The following is a 15647-nucleotide window of genomic DNA, read 5'->3' as shown; positions in this document are numbered from 1 at the left end:
GAAAGAGAGACTCTGCTTCGAAAGCAGCAGCTGGAAGCAGAACTAGAACATAAGAAGGAAGAGACAAGGTAAAACTACAGGTCCTGATCCAAATGATCAGTAACAGTGAACGAAAAAATGTCTGCTTTAGTTAAAAGTGTAACTTCCACGTCAAAAAATTGCATTTTAATACCCAAAATATTTAATCCTAGAGCCAGATGTGCTGAGGAGCCCATCTGAAGACACATGCCAGCTGATCCTGTAAAATCAGCAGATGGCATCAGTCTGTAGCTCATGTAAGTCCTGCTGGCCTGAGTGAAGCTCCTCAGAGTACTACCCTGCCCTGCACTTTATATTCTGAGGGAAAGTGTATCACTTTGGGCTTCCTTCTGCACAAATGCACAATGCTCACTCAGTTACAGCAGTCAAGCAAGTAAACATGGTTTTGATTTTACTAGTACCCCAAAAAGTTTAAACTGTCTGAAAATTGTAAAAAAAGCAAGTTCCTCTTACTGATGTCCGAGTACACTAAAGTTCCAAAAATCTGATGCCCATGTTGTCCTCACTGTGCTAGCTAAAACTGTTCATTTGGAAAGTTTCTACTGCTAAATGTATTTGATAATTTTTTTAGACGCAAAACAGAAGAAGAACGTCAGAAGAAGGAGGATGAACGAGCACGGCGAGAGTTTATTAAACAGGAATATATGAGAAGGAAACAGTTAAAGCTTATGGAAGAAATGGATACTGTCATAAAGCCACGTTCCCTCTCAATCAAACAAAAAAAGCCACGTCCAAAATCTATTCATAGAGATCATATTGAGTCACCTAAGACACCAATCAAAGGTCCACCAGGTAACAAATATTCATGTGGAAAAAGAGTCTGTTCATGCTAAAACACCAGCTTGGTTTTTGGTACTAACAAGCACGTGCATTTATTTTAGTGTCTTGTGCTAAATTGAAGCTGCACATGACCAAACTGGAAAGTAAAATTTGGCAATAGAAATGAAAAAATGAATGTAACTTACCTGCTATGCGTGCATGCATATATCAACAAACAAAAAGGTTAACTGTATGAAAACCCAGTGGAAGCACTAACGTGTGTTGCAAGTTTCATACATGCCCATGTATTCTTCGCTAATTCTTCTTGCACCTGTAGAGCTAAGAAAGAATAAAAGTTGGGAGATAAGAGATCAATAAATAAAATGGTGATTATAAGGTAAGAGTACTTAAACTCCCACTTAATACAGACAAAATTAAAATAAAAAAGTTACTTTTATATTTCATGGTTTTTTCTATTTCGCTTACCTACTGCATGTATAGTTATGAACATAGCAACACTAATCATGTGGAACAATTTAGCATTCTTTTAGATATCACATAACTGCAGTAATGACTGGAAGAAGTATTGCCAATTTACAATGATGAAAAAGTAACCCAGACTGCTCAGTGATCCTTTTTGTTACAGCATTGTATAGCCTCGTTATTCTGCTGCTGCTTTTTTTCCTTAGCTGCTTCCCTCCATCTTTCAGTGTAATTTAAAGTATTGCCATAAGACCTTCCAAGAATCCATCCCAAGCTTTAAATTAAGTCTCTTAAGCTGTCTTTCATGAGGACTTACTAACTTTGATTGCATTCTTTGATTTGCATAGTGCCAGTATTCCCATGTCCATGCTTCCCATTAATGCTTAGTCTGAGACCATCCCAGGTGGCTGCAAATGGCTGGGTGTCAGCAAGCGTTTAGAGGAAGTGCGCTACATATGCATGCAGGTATATCATGTAGGAGTGTAAGAGTATCATATATAAAAGCTCTTACCGACTTTCTGATGCTGGTGTTGGGGCTAACGAACAGACTCTTCTAGTTGCATAGGTTTATAAGCCTTACCTTTGTTTTTATCCAGGTTCACAGCTTTATCGTGTTTTTTCAGTATCTAGTCTTTCACTGGCATCGCTGAATACAGGGGACAATGAGAGTGTGCAGTCAGGCAAGAGAACACCAAGGTAAAGCTAAAATAACAGTTTCATTTAATAAAATTTTATAATCGGCAATGTAAAACTAGTATGATTTTTAAACAGGTCATGAATATACTGTGTACTCCAAGAACAGGTATGTTTTCCTGATTTGGGACATTGACAGTTTCCATTGTCAGGCATTAGGGTACCAAGCCATGATCATTTGTTTCACAAATTTTACCAAGTAAACCAGTCGGGCAGCTATAAATGAGGTCAAAACAAAATGCTATTCACACAGCCTCTTTAATTCACCTGCTTATATTTAAGTCTCAACTTGTGGATATTTTATTAAACCTGTATGCTATGTGCAGCTACATAGCTTTTTCTTTTTTTACCATAGAAACTTCTTTTCTGGTTTTTTTTTTCCCCTTAGCAGTCGTACAGGGAAGTATTAAATGTTCACTAGGACTTCAGTCTTTTCCAAACATCAGAATTTATTTTGCATTAAAAATCACCTGAGAATAAAATAAAAAAAGATAAAAATAACAGAAAATTTTTGATTTTGTGTATAAAATCTGTATTATAGTTCAGAGGAAAATTATTATTTCTGTGTAACTGCTTAATTATATTCAGAGAAATACTAGGGGTTTTGTATAGAAAAGAAATGGAGAAGAAAGGCAAACTAGGAAAAGGGGTTTGATAACAAGTACTGCATGTTATGATACCATATATCATGTTTTCATGGCCACTATGCGTTACTCAAACTCTGACATGCCTGCAGCTGGTTTCAGTTGACTTTTCAATCTCCTTGATGTCTTTAGAACTGACTTTCTGGTTATTACATAGAAACTGTAATAAGATGATCCAAGTGTCCTAACATCTCCTGTCATCTCTTTAAAATGATCCGTTTTAATCGAGAGGAGGATTTCTTCCAGCTATGTTAGCTGTTAGAAAAGGGTTGATGTAGCTTATCTACACGGATTTTACAGGGAATGACCCCTATCTATGTATGGTTGTACAGTGCTGTACAATGCTTATAATGAACAGTACGTCTTCCTCTGGCTTTGGATTTGATTTAGGGGGTTGAGACTCTTAAAATATGATAAAATTCAGTACAAATTGCTGAAAGTGACAAGAGTTGAAAGAATTTTCAGTATCTTTCCAGACCTACACTGTCACCTTTTCCTCACATCAGAATTGTCTTTTGATGATCACACTGAGTGAATTTCAGTGATACCTTTGAGGTCATCTTCATGCAGGTGCTAATCACAATAGGTGTAGGATACATTATAAATTGAATTTTAATCTATTGCTGATTTTACTGGAAGTTAGTGTGCACAGAGATGTTACAATAATACCACTTTTTTCCTTATACTGTGCTAGTAGTGCCTGTCTTCTCACTTAGCAAAAGCTTTCATTCTAAGCTGAGAATTTGACTGGCTTTTGCAGTAGTCCAATCAAAAAAACCTTTAAATATCTTGTAATAATTTAAGAAAACATGACAATCTTGCTTAGACCTATAAATGCAAAACTGCTCACATTTGTGTGCAGACACAGCCTGAGGAATTAGAGCACCAGAAGTTGCTGCTTGTGAAAACAAAAATTAGAAAGGAAATTGGTTTGCTATCTTAAAATACAGCAGTTCTCATTGCCAGTTGTAATGATAAGTATAAACAAACTAAATTTTTACTTCATATTCATCATTCTATCAAGAACTGGTTTGTTTGCTACATGAGATAACATTGTTTTGCTAGTAATAATGTAAAAGTAACCCAAATTCCCACTTAGCAATAATATGCCACAGCCTAGAATATGTTGGGTTTCTGTCCCTCAGTCGTAGCCCAAAAATTTACTAACATCCACCTCACCTAAATACCACCACCTTGCATCACTCAAAATACTTTATACAGAACATGAACTCAGTTATCCATTAATTTCTTCTGTAAGTATAGTGCATTTAGGTTTATAGTCTACAATTCAAATCATTGTGTTCTACCTTAATACAGTTTGCCTTCTTTTCATATTAGAAGGCTTCTCTGCTGAACATTGTAATTTTTTTTAATAGATTTTAAAATTAATGTTTAGGTCTGAGTCTGTGGAAGGATTCTTATCTCCAAGTCGCTGTGGTAGTCGTAATGGAGAAAAAGATTGGGAAAACGCATCTACAACTTCTTCAGTTGCCTCTGCTACAGAATACACAGGTCAGTGACAACAATATTTAGAAAATTACTTGGCTGTTTGTGGTTCTATGCATGAACAGTTTTCAATTATCTTTATTTGGTTTCCTAAAACTTGATTGAGGATGCTTTCATAGAAATGTTACTTTCACCTCCTTTAAAATAGATGGTAATAATACAAGGTTAAAATTTTAAATCCAAAATAAAGGTACTGACTCGGTAGCATTTGTGATAACCAGAATAAACTGCAGTTAGGCTCAGAACAGCAAATGGGTTCACAGATCACTGTGCACTTCAGTAGTCTATCTAGCAAGGCAAGAAGAGTGGAAATTTAAGCTCAATTTATAATAGAGTTACAAAAAGCAAAAACTAAATTGCAACAGGAAAAAATCTGCTTAGTAATGTGAACTTAAATATTCTGCACCCTTTGTTTCCAAACAGATCCTTTGTTGTTTATTAAAAACTTCACAAACTGACTTCTAATTCTTTATTATATTATGAATCAAATAATAATGGTATTTTCATCCCTTTTCTCCAAATATACAGCATGTGATATTGCAAAGACCTTGCATCATCAGGATTATAAAAGCTCCATTTTTGCCCACCGAATATCACTTTGTTTGGTAAAGAGTAAAATAACGTGAGGTATTTTCAATAAACTTTCAGGAAGATGGGGTTTGATTGATGGGCCTGCATAGCTCTGTGCTGGCAGATGTTTGTTTTGAAAATAATCTTACCTCCTTTCCACTGAAATGACTACAGTCTGGAAAGGCAAAGTGTTCATTCTGGAAATCAGAAACTACTTACCTGTTTTTCAATCATGAAACTTCAGTCAGTTTGTGTCAGTTTGTGCCACATGCATGTCAAATTAAATTACAGAAGGGATAGCAAGACTTTGCCTGGGTGGTCTTGCTGAGTTTTCTCATGAAGACCCATAGTGCTGAAGATCCTCTTTTAATGATTATTATGTAGAGCTGATTTTTAAATGAAGGGTTATACAGTTTCTAGGAATTGAACAGAAGGCTTTTTTCACGTTTTAATATCTTCACTTTATCAGTCAGATTTCATACAGCTTTTTTCTAGGCTTTGATTCTAGGCTTTTTTCCCCAAAGCATAGACAAACTGAGATTTAATCTTAAATTTAATTGATAATTGCTTGTATATTATGTTCCTTTCTAAGACTTGGAATTGGAACTTATGTGTTGTTTTTTTCAAATGGTCTTGATACAGGTACGCATATATTTCAGAAATTAAAACAGAGATTTCTCCTTCAACCAGATGAATCAAGTCTTTTTATGGACAGAATAAGCTGACAAGTGTCAGGCCAGATCTTTTATCCCTGGTTTTGGGTAAAACAGTTCTTGAATTCCAAGGTGGACAGGCTACAGTTACTCTAAGCACTGCATCAGCTTCATTGTTATACCTCTCACCCCTGAAATCACAGGTGTAGATGAAGAAAAAGAAAGAATTTGCTCCCTTCTGGACAACTGACATTTTAGTTAGAAAATGCAAAAAGTTTTGTTGTTCATAGAAAAGATCCTCTGAGAGAAAATATATTTGCCAAGACTACCAATAATAATGATTTAATAGTGAAAGACACATTTGTAAGCAAATTCAGTAACAGCTGAAAGAATGACATTTTACTTGTTTGTGAAATTTCTGGTCTCTAGCCTATTTCTATTTTATTCCTGGATTTGTGTTTTTGTGCATGCGAAAGACCCATACCAGAAGTGCTTCACAGCATTTAAAGTAACTCTTTGTTGGCTTATTAACTCAATTGATTTGTCCTTCATCCTTCATAGGACCAAAGCTCTTCAAAGAACCCAGTGCTAAATCCAATAAGTATATAATTCAGAATGCGCTGGCACATTGCTGCTTGGCTGGAAAAGTAAATGAAGGTCAAAAGAAAAAGATACTGGAGGTAAGGGTATTTTTCCCCTAAAAGCATAAACATCTAAGTCGAGCCACAGTCGGGCGTTAGGAAGACACCCAAGTATAAATGCAAATACCAAAAGGAATCTTAAGAGGTTATGCCAGCTCTTAGTGAAAGGCTTGAGTAACTTCTGTGACTTGCTTCCTGTGTAGGCAGAAAGGTTCTCTAGTACTGTGGAAACAATAGCTGTCGCGTTGTACATGCAGCACAGGAAGCTGAATGAATTGACATGTTAATTAATACTTACTGCTTGTTTAATGCGGGAACTTCAATATGCAGACTTTTATAATTTGCTCACAGATTTGTTTTCCTTAACATGAAAAATATCCGTCTTATACATACAACTCCTCAGATTGGGACCTTTAGAACTAAAGCACAGCACTGTCATGAACAGAAAGAACTGAAATACATCCCTCCTAGGCGCTTCTCCAGTTTCCAAGCAGTAGGGCAAATTCAGGACTTTCTACTACAGAAAGGTGCCTTCCAGCCTTTTCTCTTAGGCTAGTATAAACCTTTCTGAAGATGCCCAGCTATTTTAAGGGTGAGAACTCAGGGATCAGTGTGTTTCCATCCAAAAGGAGTAACACGGAGTCTGAGTGTTGAGAGTAATGGGACTGTTCCTTTTACCAACTATGAAAAATTTGATAGATTAAATAGATCAAAGAACACAGGTATTTGGAATCTGGATGTAATTTATTTTCTGGAGTAAATTTCACTACAGTATTTCTTGCCCTTTCTTCTCTTCATAATTCTTCTGCATTCATGTCTAGATGCTGCCTTCTCTGTCTTTCCAGCTACTTTTTGGAAATAACAAGTGAGAAATCAAGACAGCCTCTTTCAGTTCAAGTAACTGGGAGCATAACAACCCTCAGAAATCCCAGGAAAGAACAGCTGTAAAAAGGTCACGCTTAACTCTAGCATGCAGCATATGTCACTTGGTAGAAGCTGAACATGTTCAGGGTGTTCAGGGCACATGTCCCATAGAAGTTGTGTTGGGTGGAATAGGAATCTGAAGACTTCAGCTAATAAAGAACCTTTGCTTAATACACTTCAACTGACTTTATAGTTTGACCAAACTTGAATGGATTTAGGGATGACTGAAACCCCATTTTAGCACTGGAGGATCTTTCAGGCACATCTAGACATATCTAAATTTCCTGTTCCCAAACTTGCAACTATTAGACCTGCTTGATGAAATGAATCAAAGAATTTTTATTTGGTCTACAAAAAACCTGTTAGGATGTCTGTTCTTGAGGTACAACTAAACAAGTACAGCTGAAATTGACTAAATAAATAAAGTTTTGCTTGAGAAAGATAGCTACCTTATCAAAATTCAGATAGGTGAAGCTTAGCAAATTCTAATGATTGAAAATAAGGTCTTTTAGTAGACAGAGTTAGACATAAGGTCCAGTTTTCTGGTAGAAGACAAATTCAAAATGACAATCCAATGATGTTGAATGTTTTCTAACTACAATGCAAAATTCATATTCTGAATCTTTTTCTTTCTTTCTTTTAAAGGAAATGGAAAAATCCGATGCCAATAATTTCTTAATCTTGTTCCGGGATTCAGGCTGCCAGTTCAGATCTCTGTATACATACTGCCCTGATACTGAAGAAATCAGTAAATTAACGGGAATAGGCCCCAAATCTATCACAAAGAAAATGATAGAGGGACTGTATAAATACAACTCTGACAGGAAGCAATTTAGCCACATACCTGCTAAAACTTTGTCTGCCAGTGTTGATGCAATTACCATTCACAGCCATTTGTGGCAAACCAAGAGACCAGTAACTCCTAAGAAACTTTTACCCACCAAGGCATAGTAGATGGGAAAAAATTTGCTTCAGACAATTATGATAAACTTGCACTTCATCTTTACTGCCTATAGGAAATAGATTTCTAGTTGCCAACAGGACTCTTAGAACTTAAAACTGGACACCAAGTTCATGTCCAACTGGAATGTAAACACAGTGTTTAGGAGTGCAGAAGATTATCGCTTAGGTGAATAATTATGAGTGATTACGGAAATGTTTGACTTGTGTGGAGATTTGTATGTGCTAATACAATATATAGAGTATATTTGCTCTGTATTTTGGTTAGATACACTGAAGCACTGAATGTTCCTCTTTAGTGACTCAATCTACATTTTTTTTACATCTGTTGCCTTATATGTTTGTATTTGTGCTTGTCTTGAAATATTTTTTCTTTCACTAGAGAAATACTTCTTGGTGTTCTCAATACCATTGAACTTTGCATACTGACTTACAGTAAAGGCTAAATGATAAGTTGTATGTCACTGAAGAACAGCTGAATGGGGCTGTTCTGCGAGATCCTTATTGTGTGCTATAACAAAATCAAGATTCATTCCCCTGAGTATTTCTAATTCTTTTTCAATTCAATAATACTGATTTGCTTATAGACTAAACAGTAAAGGAAAAACCTTTCAACTGCTTGAAGTTTCCTTCAAATGAATTATTTAACAACTCAGGGTATAGTTAGGCGATGCAATTATTCCCATTTCAGTAAGTTACCGCCTGAGATGTAATGACTGACCATGTGCATGTTCATAATACCATTAAAGTGTAAAGTGAAGAGATTTGGTAGACCTCTCAAACAGTTTAAGCAAACAGGAATTATTTTGCATTGTTCCAGATTAAGAGCGAGCACACGGTCAAGTACTGCTTCTCCAAGGAAGGAATAGGAACTTGTGAAACATTCAGAACTAGATCCCTGATGTTTGCCTGACAGAACACTAAAAATATTCAGAAGAATCACAGAATTCACTAAGTCGTAGAGCTTTCAGAAGTCATGTATCTAATTCCCATTGATTTTAAGATTCAGGCCACTGTCTGTTCTTCCTACCTTCAGATCTGCCAGCTCAGGCTTAAATCAATTTTCTAGGGAATAGACATCTGATAAGAATTTTCAGTGTGTCTTAGTAAATTGTTTTCTTGATACAATCTAACAGATGACATCTTGTTGACACTTAGCGATTTTAAATACATACGGCAAAAACGCCTAAATGACATTTCAATAAATTTATAATATGACCATTTACAGAAACAAACTCTAGGCATATTTCAGTATTATTTATAAAGGGCTGCATTTTATTTCAAAACAGTGTTTGATTATTTTGTAGATCACTATTCTGTTTCAGTGTTTGTTTCTCTTATGATTTTCTTTTAACATAGCACTGTTCTGAAAAAAAAAGAAACTACAAACTTGAAGCCTCCCCTAAATCTGGGGCTATTTTGATAATGTACACCAGAGGATTTGTTGGGGGAAAAAAAATCTCATTCTCAGGAAAAGACTTGAATGATTTGTGATTCTGTTCTGTTTCAGTGTTGTGACAACTACATTAACATAAGACAGTATTGTGCTATAAGTATGTAGTCCACTCTGTTTCAGGGCGAGATGAAAACTATGTTCATATTTCTCTCATTAAACTGCTTTGAGAGAAACTATGCCTCACTACTATGATGTACTCATTTACGTATATAAAAGATGCACAGGAATGAGATGTCATTAAGCAGTTTAGAACAGTACTTTTTTTAAATTATTATAAGGCCTTAGGCATCAATGCATCTGGATGATAAACATTTTCTCAAAAATGCTGTCAGTTTTATTGTAATTTATGTTCTTATATTTATGTATATTTGTTAAAACTGTAAAAAAAGAAAAAACACTTTAAAATACATGTTTAATATGTATGTGGCTCAAAATTATTTGTGGTTAGCTGATTCCTACTGTTTGCATGTATCTCACCAGGATATGTAACTCTTGTATTTCAAGTGTATACATATTGTGTATATAGGGTATAAATAATATTAAAAAAGGGGAAAGAGGGTTTGCACATTCTGCCTGTTAGACAGTTCCTATAAATACCATTGTAGGAACATCTTGAATAACAATATGAAACTGTGTATAATATACAGTGACTCAAGAAACCAGGAGGTTGGAATTAATTGATACACATATGGTGAATAACTTCAAAAGAAGTTTTATCATGGGAGGCTTTTTATTTCTAAAATCTGTACTATGATTTAACGGAAGATTTGCAACACCATAAAGACACACACATCAGTCTAATCAAAGTGAGCTTAAATACATGACAGGAATTCTTTAAGTCATTTTAAATATATCTGAATGTATTATGAAATTTACATTTGTCAACAGGTTAAAGATTTGTGCAATGTCTAAAAGTAGAATGTGAATAATGCAGTTGAAAATTTCATTGCTCGCAGTATAAAGTTGTACTTAATACAGGAAAAGTAAAGCTACATATGCTTTTCCTTTTTAAGCCTGCAAATTTTCTAATTACAGTGGATATTTGGTTGGGATCATGTTTAAGAAAAGGAGGAAAAAAAAAAAAAAAGCTTTCCATAAAGGCCAGTATTTATCACTGACCTTTTCAGAACACACTGGTGCTTTCATCAGGGGTATTATTATTGTTGCTACAACTGAATTGCCAAACTCTCGTCTTAGTTTTTGGAGCAAAATTTCATATTCTAACAGTCATAATAGCTACTGAAATTTTTTTTTAAATGTTAATATGACTGTTAGTTTTTATTGTTTGGCTGTTTAAAGCCAAATTCAGCTATTTAATTATGATTTAATGGGCACTGTTGAAAAATGTACAGTGTATTGTGTGCTTACTTGTCCACTTCTTTGGAGCATAGCTGCCGTATTTTTTCAAATGCTGTGCTGTAAAATATTGTCATTGCTACTTACGTGGTACAGTGTAGTTTTTTCCTTTCATTCAAATAAAAGCATGGCACCAAAAGTACATTTTTTGCTTTCTTGCCTACATCTAAATATAAACTGAAACTATAAAAAAGTTCACATTAATGTTTAAATCTTGTTTCTTCTTGTATTTCAGCAACATAGGAAATATGCACCATTTTTATTTCTCCTTTTGTTCCCCATTGTTTGTCTTACTTTCACGAATAATATAGCTTTCTGATCTATCAGAGGGAGGCTATTGAAGAATTGGGCTTCTCATTCCATTCTGAGGACAACATGGTGTTACCCTCTTCTCTTCAGAAGTGAGTCTCACAATTGCAAGTCAACTGATAAACTCCTGTACTCTGGTTAGCTTCCATTGTTCCAAAACCACAGAAACTTACTGGCCAGTGTAATAGGATTGCTTCAGATGGGAAGGTTTTCAAGATGAACTGAAGTCTTACCTTCATCCAGGCAGCTAATAAAGAACATGACTTTCAGTGAAATAACTTGTACTTGTTAGTGGTGCAACCTTGAACAGAAATAGTATCAAAAAAATAAGATCTGTCTTCCAGATTTGTAAATTAGCAGTTTTTTCCAGTCCAAATCATGCCTTTTTTGGGGGGTTGTGTTGTCCTGCAGAGCAAGAGCAAGGACTTGCTGAAAGGGGATGTGATACCACTTGCACTGTCAACAGGCAGACTGAATTGTTCGGCTAATTTACACAGGTAAAGAATCTCTAAATTTCAGAGCTATTCAAAGGGCAGCTTCAAGAATACAGGAAATCTGATAGTAGGGCTTTTAGTACTGAATTGAAAATTAGTGTGGTTGAAAATGAATAGCCTTCCCTCTTCCCCCTAAAACTGGTTATTTTTCGGCCAGCTCTATCGGTTCCCTGTACAGCATCACAAACAGGCTGACACAAGCCAGGAATTATGTTGGAACACAAACACCCAGTTGCACCCAGTAAAGCTATTTTTTCAGCGGTGAGCCTAGCTCAAAAATTTCATCTAAAACCAGCCTTTGTTACAGACAGGCTTTAGAACAGACTTCATTTTCTCTGTCCTTTGGCAAATAACACCATACTTGAGAAACTTCAGATCACGCCCTGGTTAATTTGACAGAATGTGACTGAATTTTTACAGAATTTGTGAATCAAAATTTGTACTGCTGTGGAATCCAGCGCAGAGGTCTGGTATCACCAACTACAGAATAATCATCTCAGTTATGCTTGGAACCTAAGCTTTTGGATCCATCTCCACGCAAAGGTGGTGTAAAAAATAGCTTTGTTTCTCAAATCCAGCTGTACTGATCAGATGTAGACATCAGATGTCTTTTTTTCCATCAACTTAAATAAAGACGCAGCTTTGTAAGGGCTAAACCTTTAACTAATATCTTTTCAAATAGCAAATTAGCTTTTTTTTGGCTGTCTTGTTACTAATTTAATGAGCTGAATAAGCAGTTTGAAGAATTCTGGCTATAAAGATCTATCTTGACAGCCACAGCCCTTTACATCTGCTTTTATATTTTCTAATTAATCAAAAAAAATTAAAACTGACAAAACCAAAAAACCCACACAAATTGTCTTATTCCAGGTCTAGAAGGCAGGCAAAAAAACCAGTATTTTTAACATGCACAGCATCTTTGTCATTTATAAGCAATTTGTTTTTAAAAGCAAACTATTCCATGTAGGAAAAAAAAAGTGAAGTGTGTTTGTGTATGCATACATATAAATGCACATATACTTTCAGACTTACTTGCTTACACAGAGATGTAAAAAGAAACACACTTTATTTAGACAAGCACAGCAAAGAGTTGAATATGGTAGTGAATTTACTCTAGCTTATTTCCTTTGAGCAAGAAAGAAAAGCATCTACCTTGTCTGTTTTACGCTCAGAACTGCTGGTCTTCCTAAGAGGCAGGGAAGCAATATACAACATATACATTTAAGAGCTCAGTACAAACTCTTTGGGAGATGGAGTTCTTAAAACCAAGCTTTTTATCGAATTTCTGAATTCAAGGATAACACTGATGCACACTAGACAGAACTGCCTCTGATAAGAAAAGCTAGTAACAACTAGGATTCCAAGAAAGGATAGAAAACAGTAGAAAAGAGTTAAGCATCCTGAAAAATGTTATTTAAAACTTTCTTCAGACTCTTGTTCAACGTTACAAGCAACTGGATGCATAAAATACTTAGGATCAATTCGTTATCCATTGACAAATTTGTTAAGCAAGATACTGAAAGAATTTTTTTCACATAAGATTTGTTTAAGTTTTCAGTTAATGGTATGTGAACTAACATCTATAGGCATTTTTATGTCACTGTTGATCTGTTAATGGAGCTCTGCAGAAAGACTAAAAGCTAATGTGAAGCTTTCCATCAAGGCAGCTCTGTCATACCCTTTCTACATCATCACTGATCTAAATGTCTGCATTACAAGACCTGGCAAGGCCCCACAAGCCTGCAATTATTTAAATTACCTGAAGCCAGATTATACTTTGGCTCAGTATTTTTCATGTTTAAGCTACCTGAAACTGGAGCTATGATGCGGACATAAACAACTCTCCTATAGATTATGCAAGAATCTTGCCGAATTGTCACCCCAAAGTGCTGGAAATCCTGTCTTGAAAACTGTTTCCAGAAGTAAAGTTTTAAACAGAATTTTTTTTTGCAACTTTTTACAAGATCATGTAAACGTAATATAAGCTGTAAAGAGTTGAATGGCTCTGTTACAATGACTAAAAGTCAGGTGATTGGCCCATTTTTATGATGACAACACGAAGATGCTGTGCATGAACTGCTGGACTCCACTGGCAGGTCTTGTGCAAAGTTAGCACTGGGGAATAATTCTAAGAATGTATCCAGCCCTGATGATGTTGTCTCCAGCCACCAGCAACCTCTGTAAAATACTCACACAGTTACTACTTTCTTTTCTAGAGCGTTCCAAGAACAGACTGCAGTGCCCTGTCTTCTCACTAGGCAATGCAGAACTCCTCCTTTACTAATCCTGATTTTCAAGCTCTCCAAAACCCACACCCAACAGCTTTGCTATTCATGGGAGTTACCGTCTTTGCAATAACGACTAGGGAGTTCAAAGCAAGCCAAGACCATCCCAAAGACACCTTTCTATGCCTGAGTAAAAAGTTATGAACAACCAGAGAACAAGGTCTTCCATCTGCCCTTTTCAGATAGGATGCTACTAGGTATCCTCACCAAATATTTAAGAGTAGCATGATTGCCCTCCAAAGCAGGTGCATCAAGTAATGCTACCTATTCTATACCTCTTTCTGAGGACAGATACTTGGTTCTCGAAATCTCTTTCCAGACTATAGGAATTTGCTAGTTCCTTGTGAAAGGCCTGACATTCTGAGCAGGAAACGGAATAATTTTAAATTCAGAATTTACTCTTCTTTTCAGGTCTATAACTGGGGAGAAGTTTACCTCTCTTTCCTCCCGAAACTCTTGCCTCTAGAAATAGTCTCACAGATTTGATCTTAGGACCTCCACTGAAAACAAAGCTATTGCACAAAAGATAGCTAAACCACAGTAACACCATTGTGAAATCAAGATTAAATTTAAAAGTGTATCTGTGTTTACCTAGTGTTTTGTAGATTAAACAAAGTTTAAAATGGACTTGTATCCAAGTGTATGTTCAGCAAAGTTATGCATGCAGCTTTGTTTAAGCAATGAAAGGTGATGTTTTTCTGTGCTCCTTCTGATGTATCATCTCTATTCTATCATATGTATTGGGAAACAGTTTCATTTCTATAGTTACATTTTCTATTAATCAGTGCCTCCCACGGCAACTAAGCAACAAGTGATACCTTTATAAGTAAGTGGAAGGATTCGGTGTTTTAATAGCGAATTGAGCTGCCTGGGATGCGATACTGGGACTTGAGTGTCGCAGAAGGAACCAAGTTCCACATTCCTTGCTCGTCCGTGGCAGAGTCACCGCTGTGCAGCCGGGTGGCACTCCTCGCTGGGCGGCCTTCGGGACATTCTCTGTGTTCTTTTTCAGAAAGAAGAGAGAGAGAACATCATAATTCCCCTCTGCCCTTCAGCTGATCCTCAGCAAAACAGTTTGCAAGCAGAGTCGGACTCACTGTGGTTGTTAACACTTTTAACCATCAGTGTGACACAGAATCCAGTTCAGCTTCAGTTAAATCCTTGGCAACCTTCCCTGGACCTCTGATACATGTCAAACACACACATGCATAATTAAAAAAACAAAAAAATAAATAAAAATCAGATCTCTGCTACGTCCTTTGTCAGAAAATCATCACCGGCTCCATTTTGACAAGGCCTGCCAATGCGCTGCGGTATACACATGGGGGTTTTGTCCAACTGCTATACTAGCATTTTAACATGATTTCCTGTATCTCATCTCACAGCTATATTTAAACACAGAGGAAGCTTATTAACTGTTTACCGTGATAACTCTTAGATGCCATAATCTTCTGACAATTACAAAAATGCATTAAATGTAACTGAATGTCAAATTATATATAACTACTTAAGATTTCTTTAAAGGATGCCCTCTTTTTTCAACAATCTCAAGAAGTGGAAAACAGCAGAAACACACTAAAAAAATTCAAGGCTGGCCTGCAATGTGGCAGCACCTCATGCAGTAATGAAGAGGGGTTGCAAAAAAAAGCCATAAGCCTCCGCCGCATGAGCGAAGGAAATGTGCTGGCGGTAGTGTGATGGCAGGCTGGCAAACCTAGTCAAAAGGGGAAGAAAGTGCATCTGCTCTGTATTAATTCCGTGATTTTTTTAGGGTACCTCGGGAAGTGTTTGAGCGGTAAGACAACAGGGCGTGTGTACCTAACAGCTCGGTGACAGTTTTCACGCCAGCACGCGGAAGGCAGCGCAAGAGCCGAG

General features: G+C 36.3%; 1 protein-coding gene across 1 annotated transcript in view; it reads left to right on the top strand.

Annotated features, from left to right (window-relative positions):
* The window catches only part of CAMSAP2 (calmodulin regulated spectrin-associated protein family, member 2), a gene marked incomplete at its 5' end in the record, with an annotated part of 13310 nt that extends 4837 nt beyond the window's left edge, over nt 1–8473 (top strand). Inside the window, 6 exons of the mRNA XM_009700475.1 lie at nt 1–68; nt 611–831; nt 1905–1977; nt 4015–4130; nt 5909–6027; nt 7558–8473. Coding sequence (XP_009698777.1) covers nt 1–68; nt 611–831; nt 1905–1977; nt 4015–4130; nt 5909–6027; nt 7558–7863 — 903 coding nt within the window. The remainder of the gene's footprint in view (nt 69–610; nt 832–1904; nt 1978–4014; nt 4131–5908; nt 6028–7557) is intronic.
* Nucleotides 8474–15647: the final 7174 nt, after the last annotated feature.

The sequence above is a fragment of the Cariama cristata genome, unplaced genomic scaffold (genome assembly GCF_000690535.1).
Source record: "Cariama cristata isolate BGI_N322 unplaced genomic scaffold, ASM69053v1 scaffold23065, whole genome shotgun sequence".
In the NCBI taxonomy this organism is placed as follows: Eukaryota; Metazoa; Chordata; class Aves; order Cariamiformes; family Cariamidae; genus Cariama; species Cariama cristata.
Note: the sequence above shows the minus strand (reverse complement) of the source record. Positions and strands in the feature narration are given on the sequence as shown.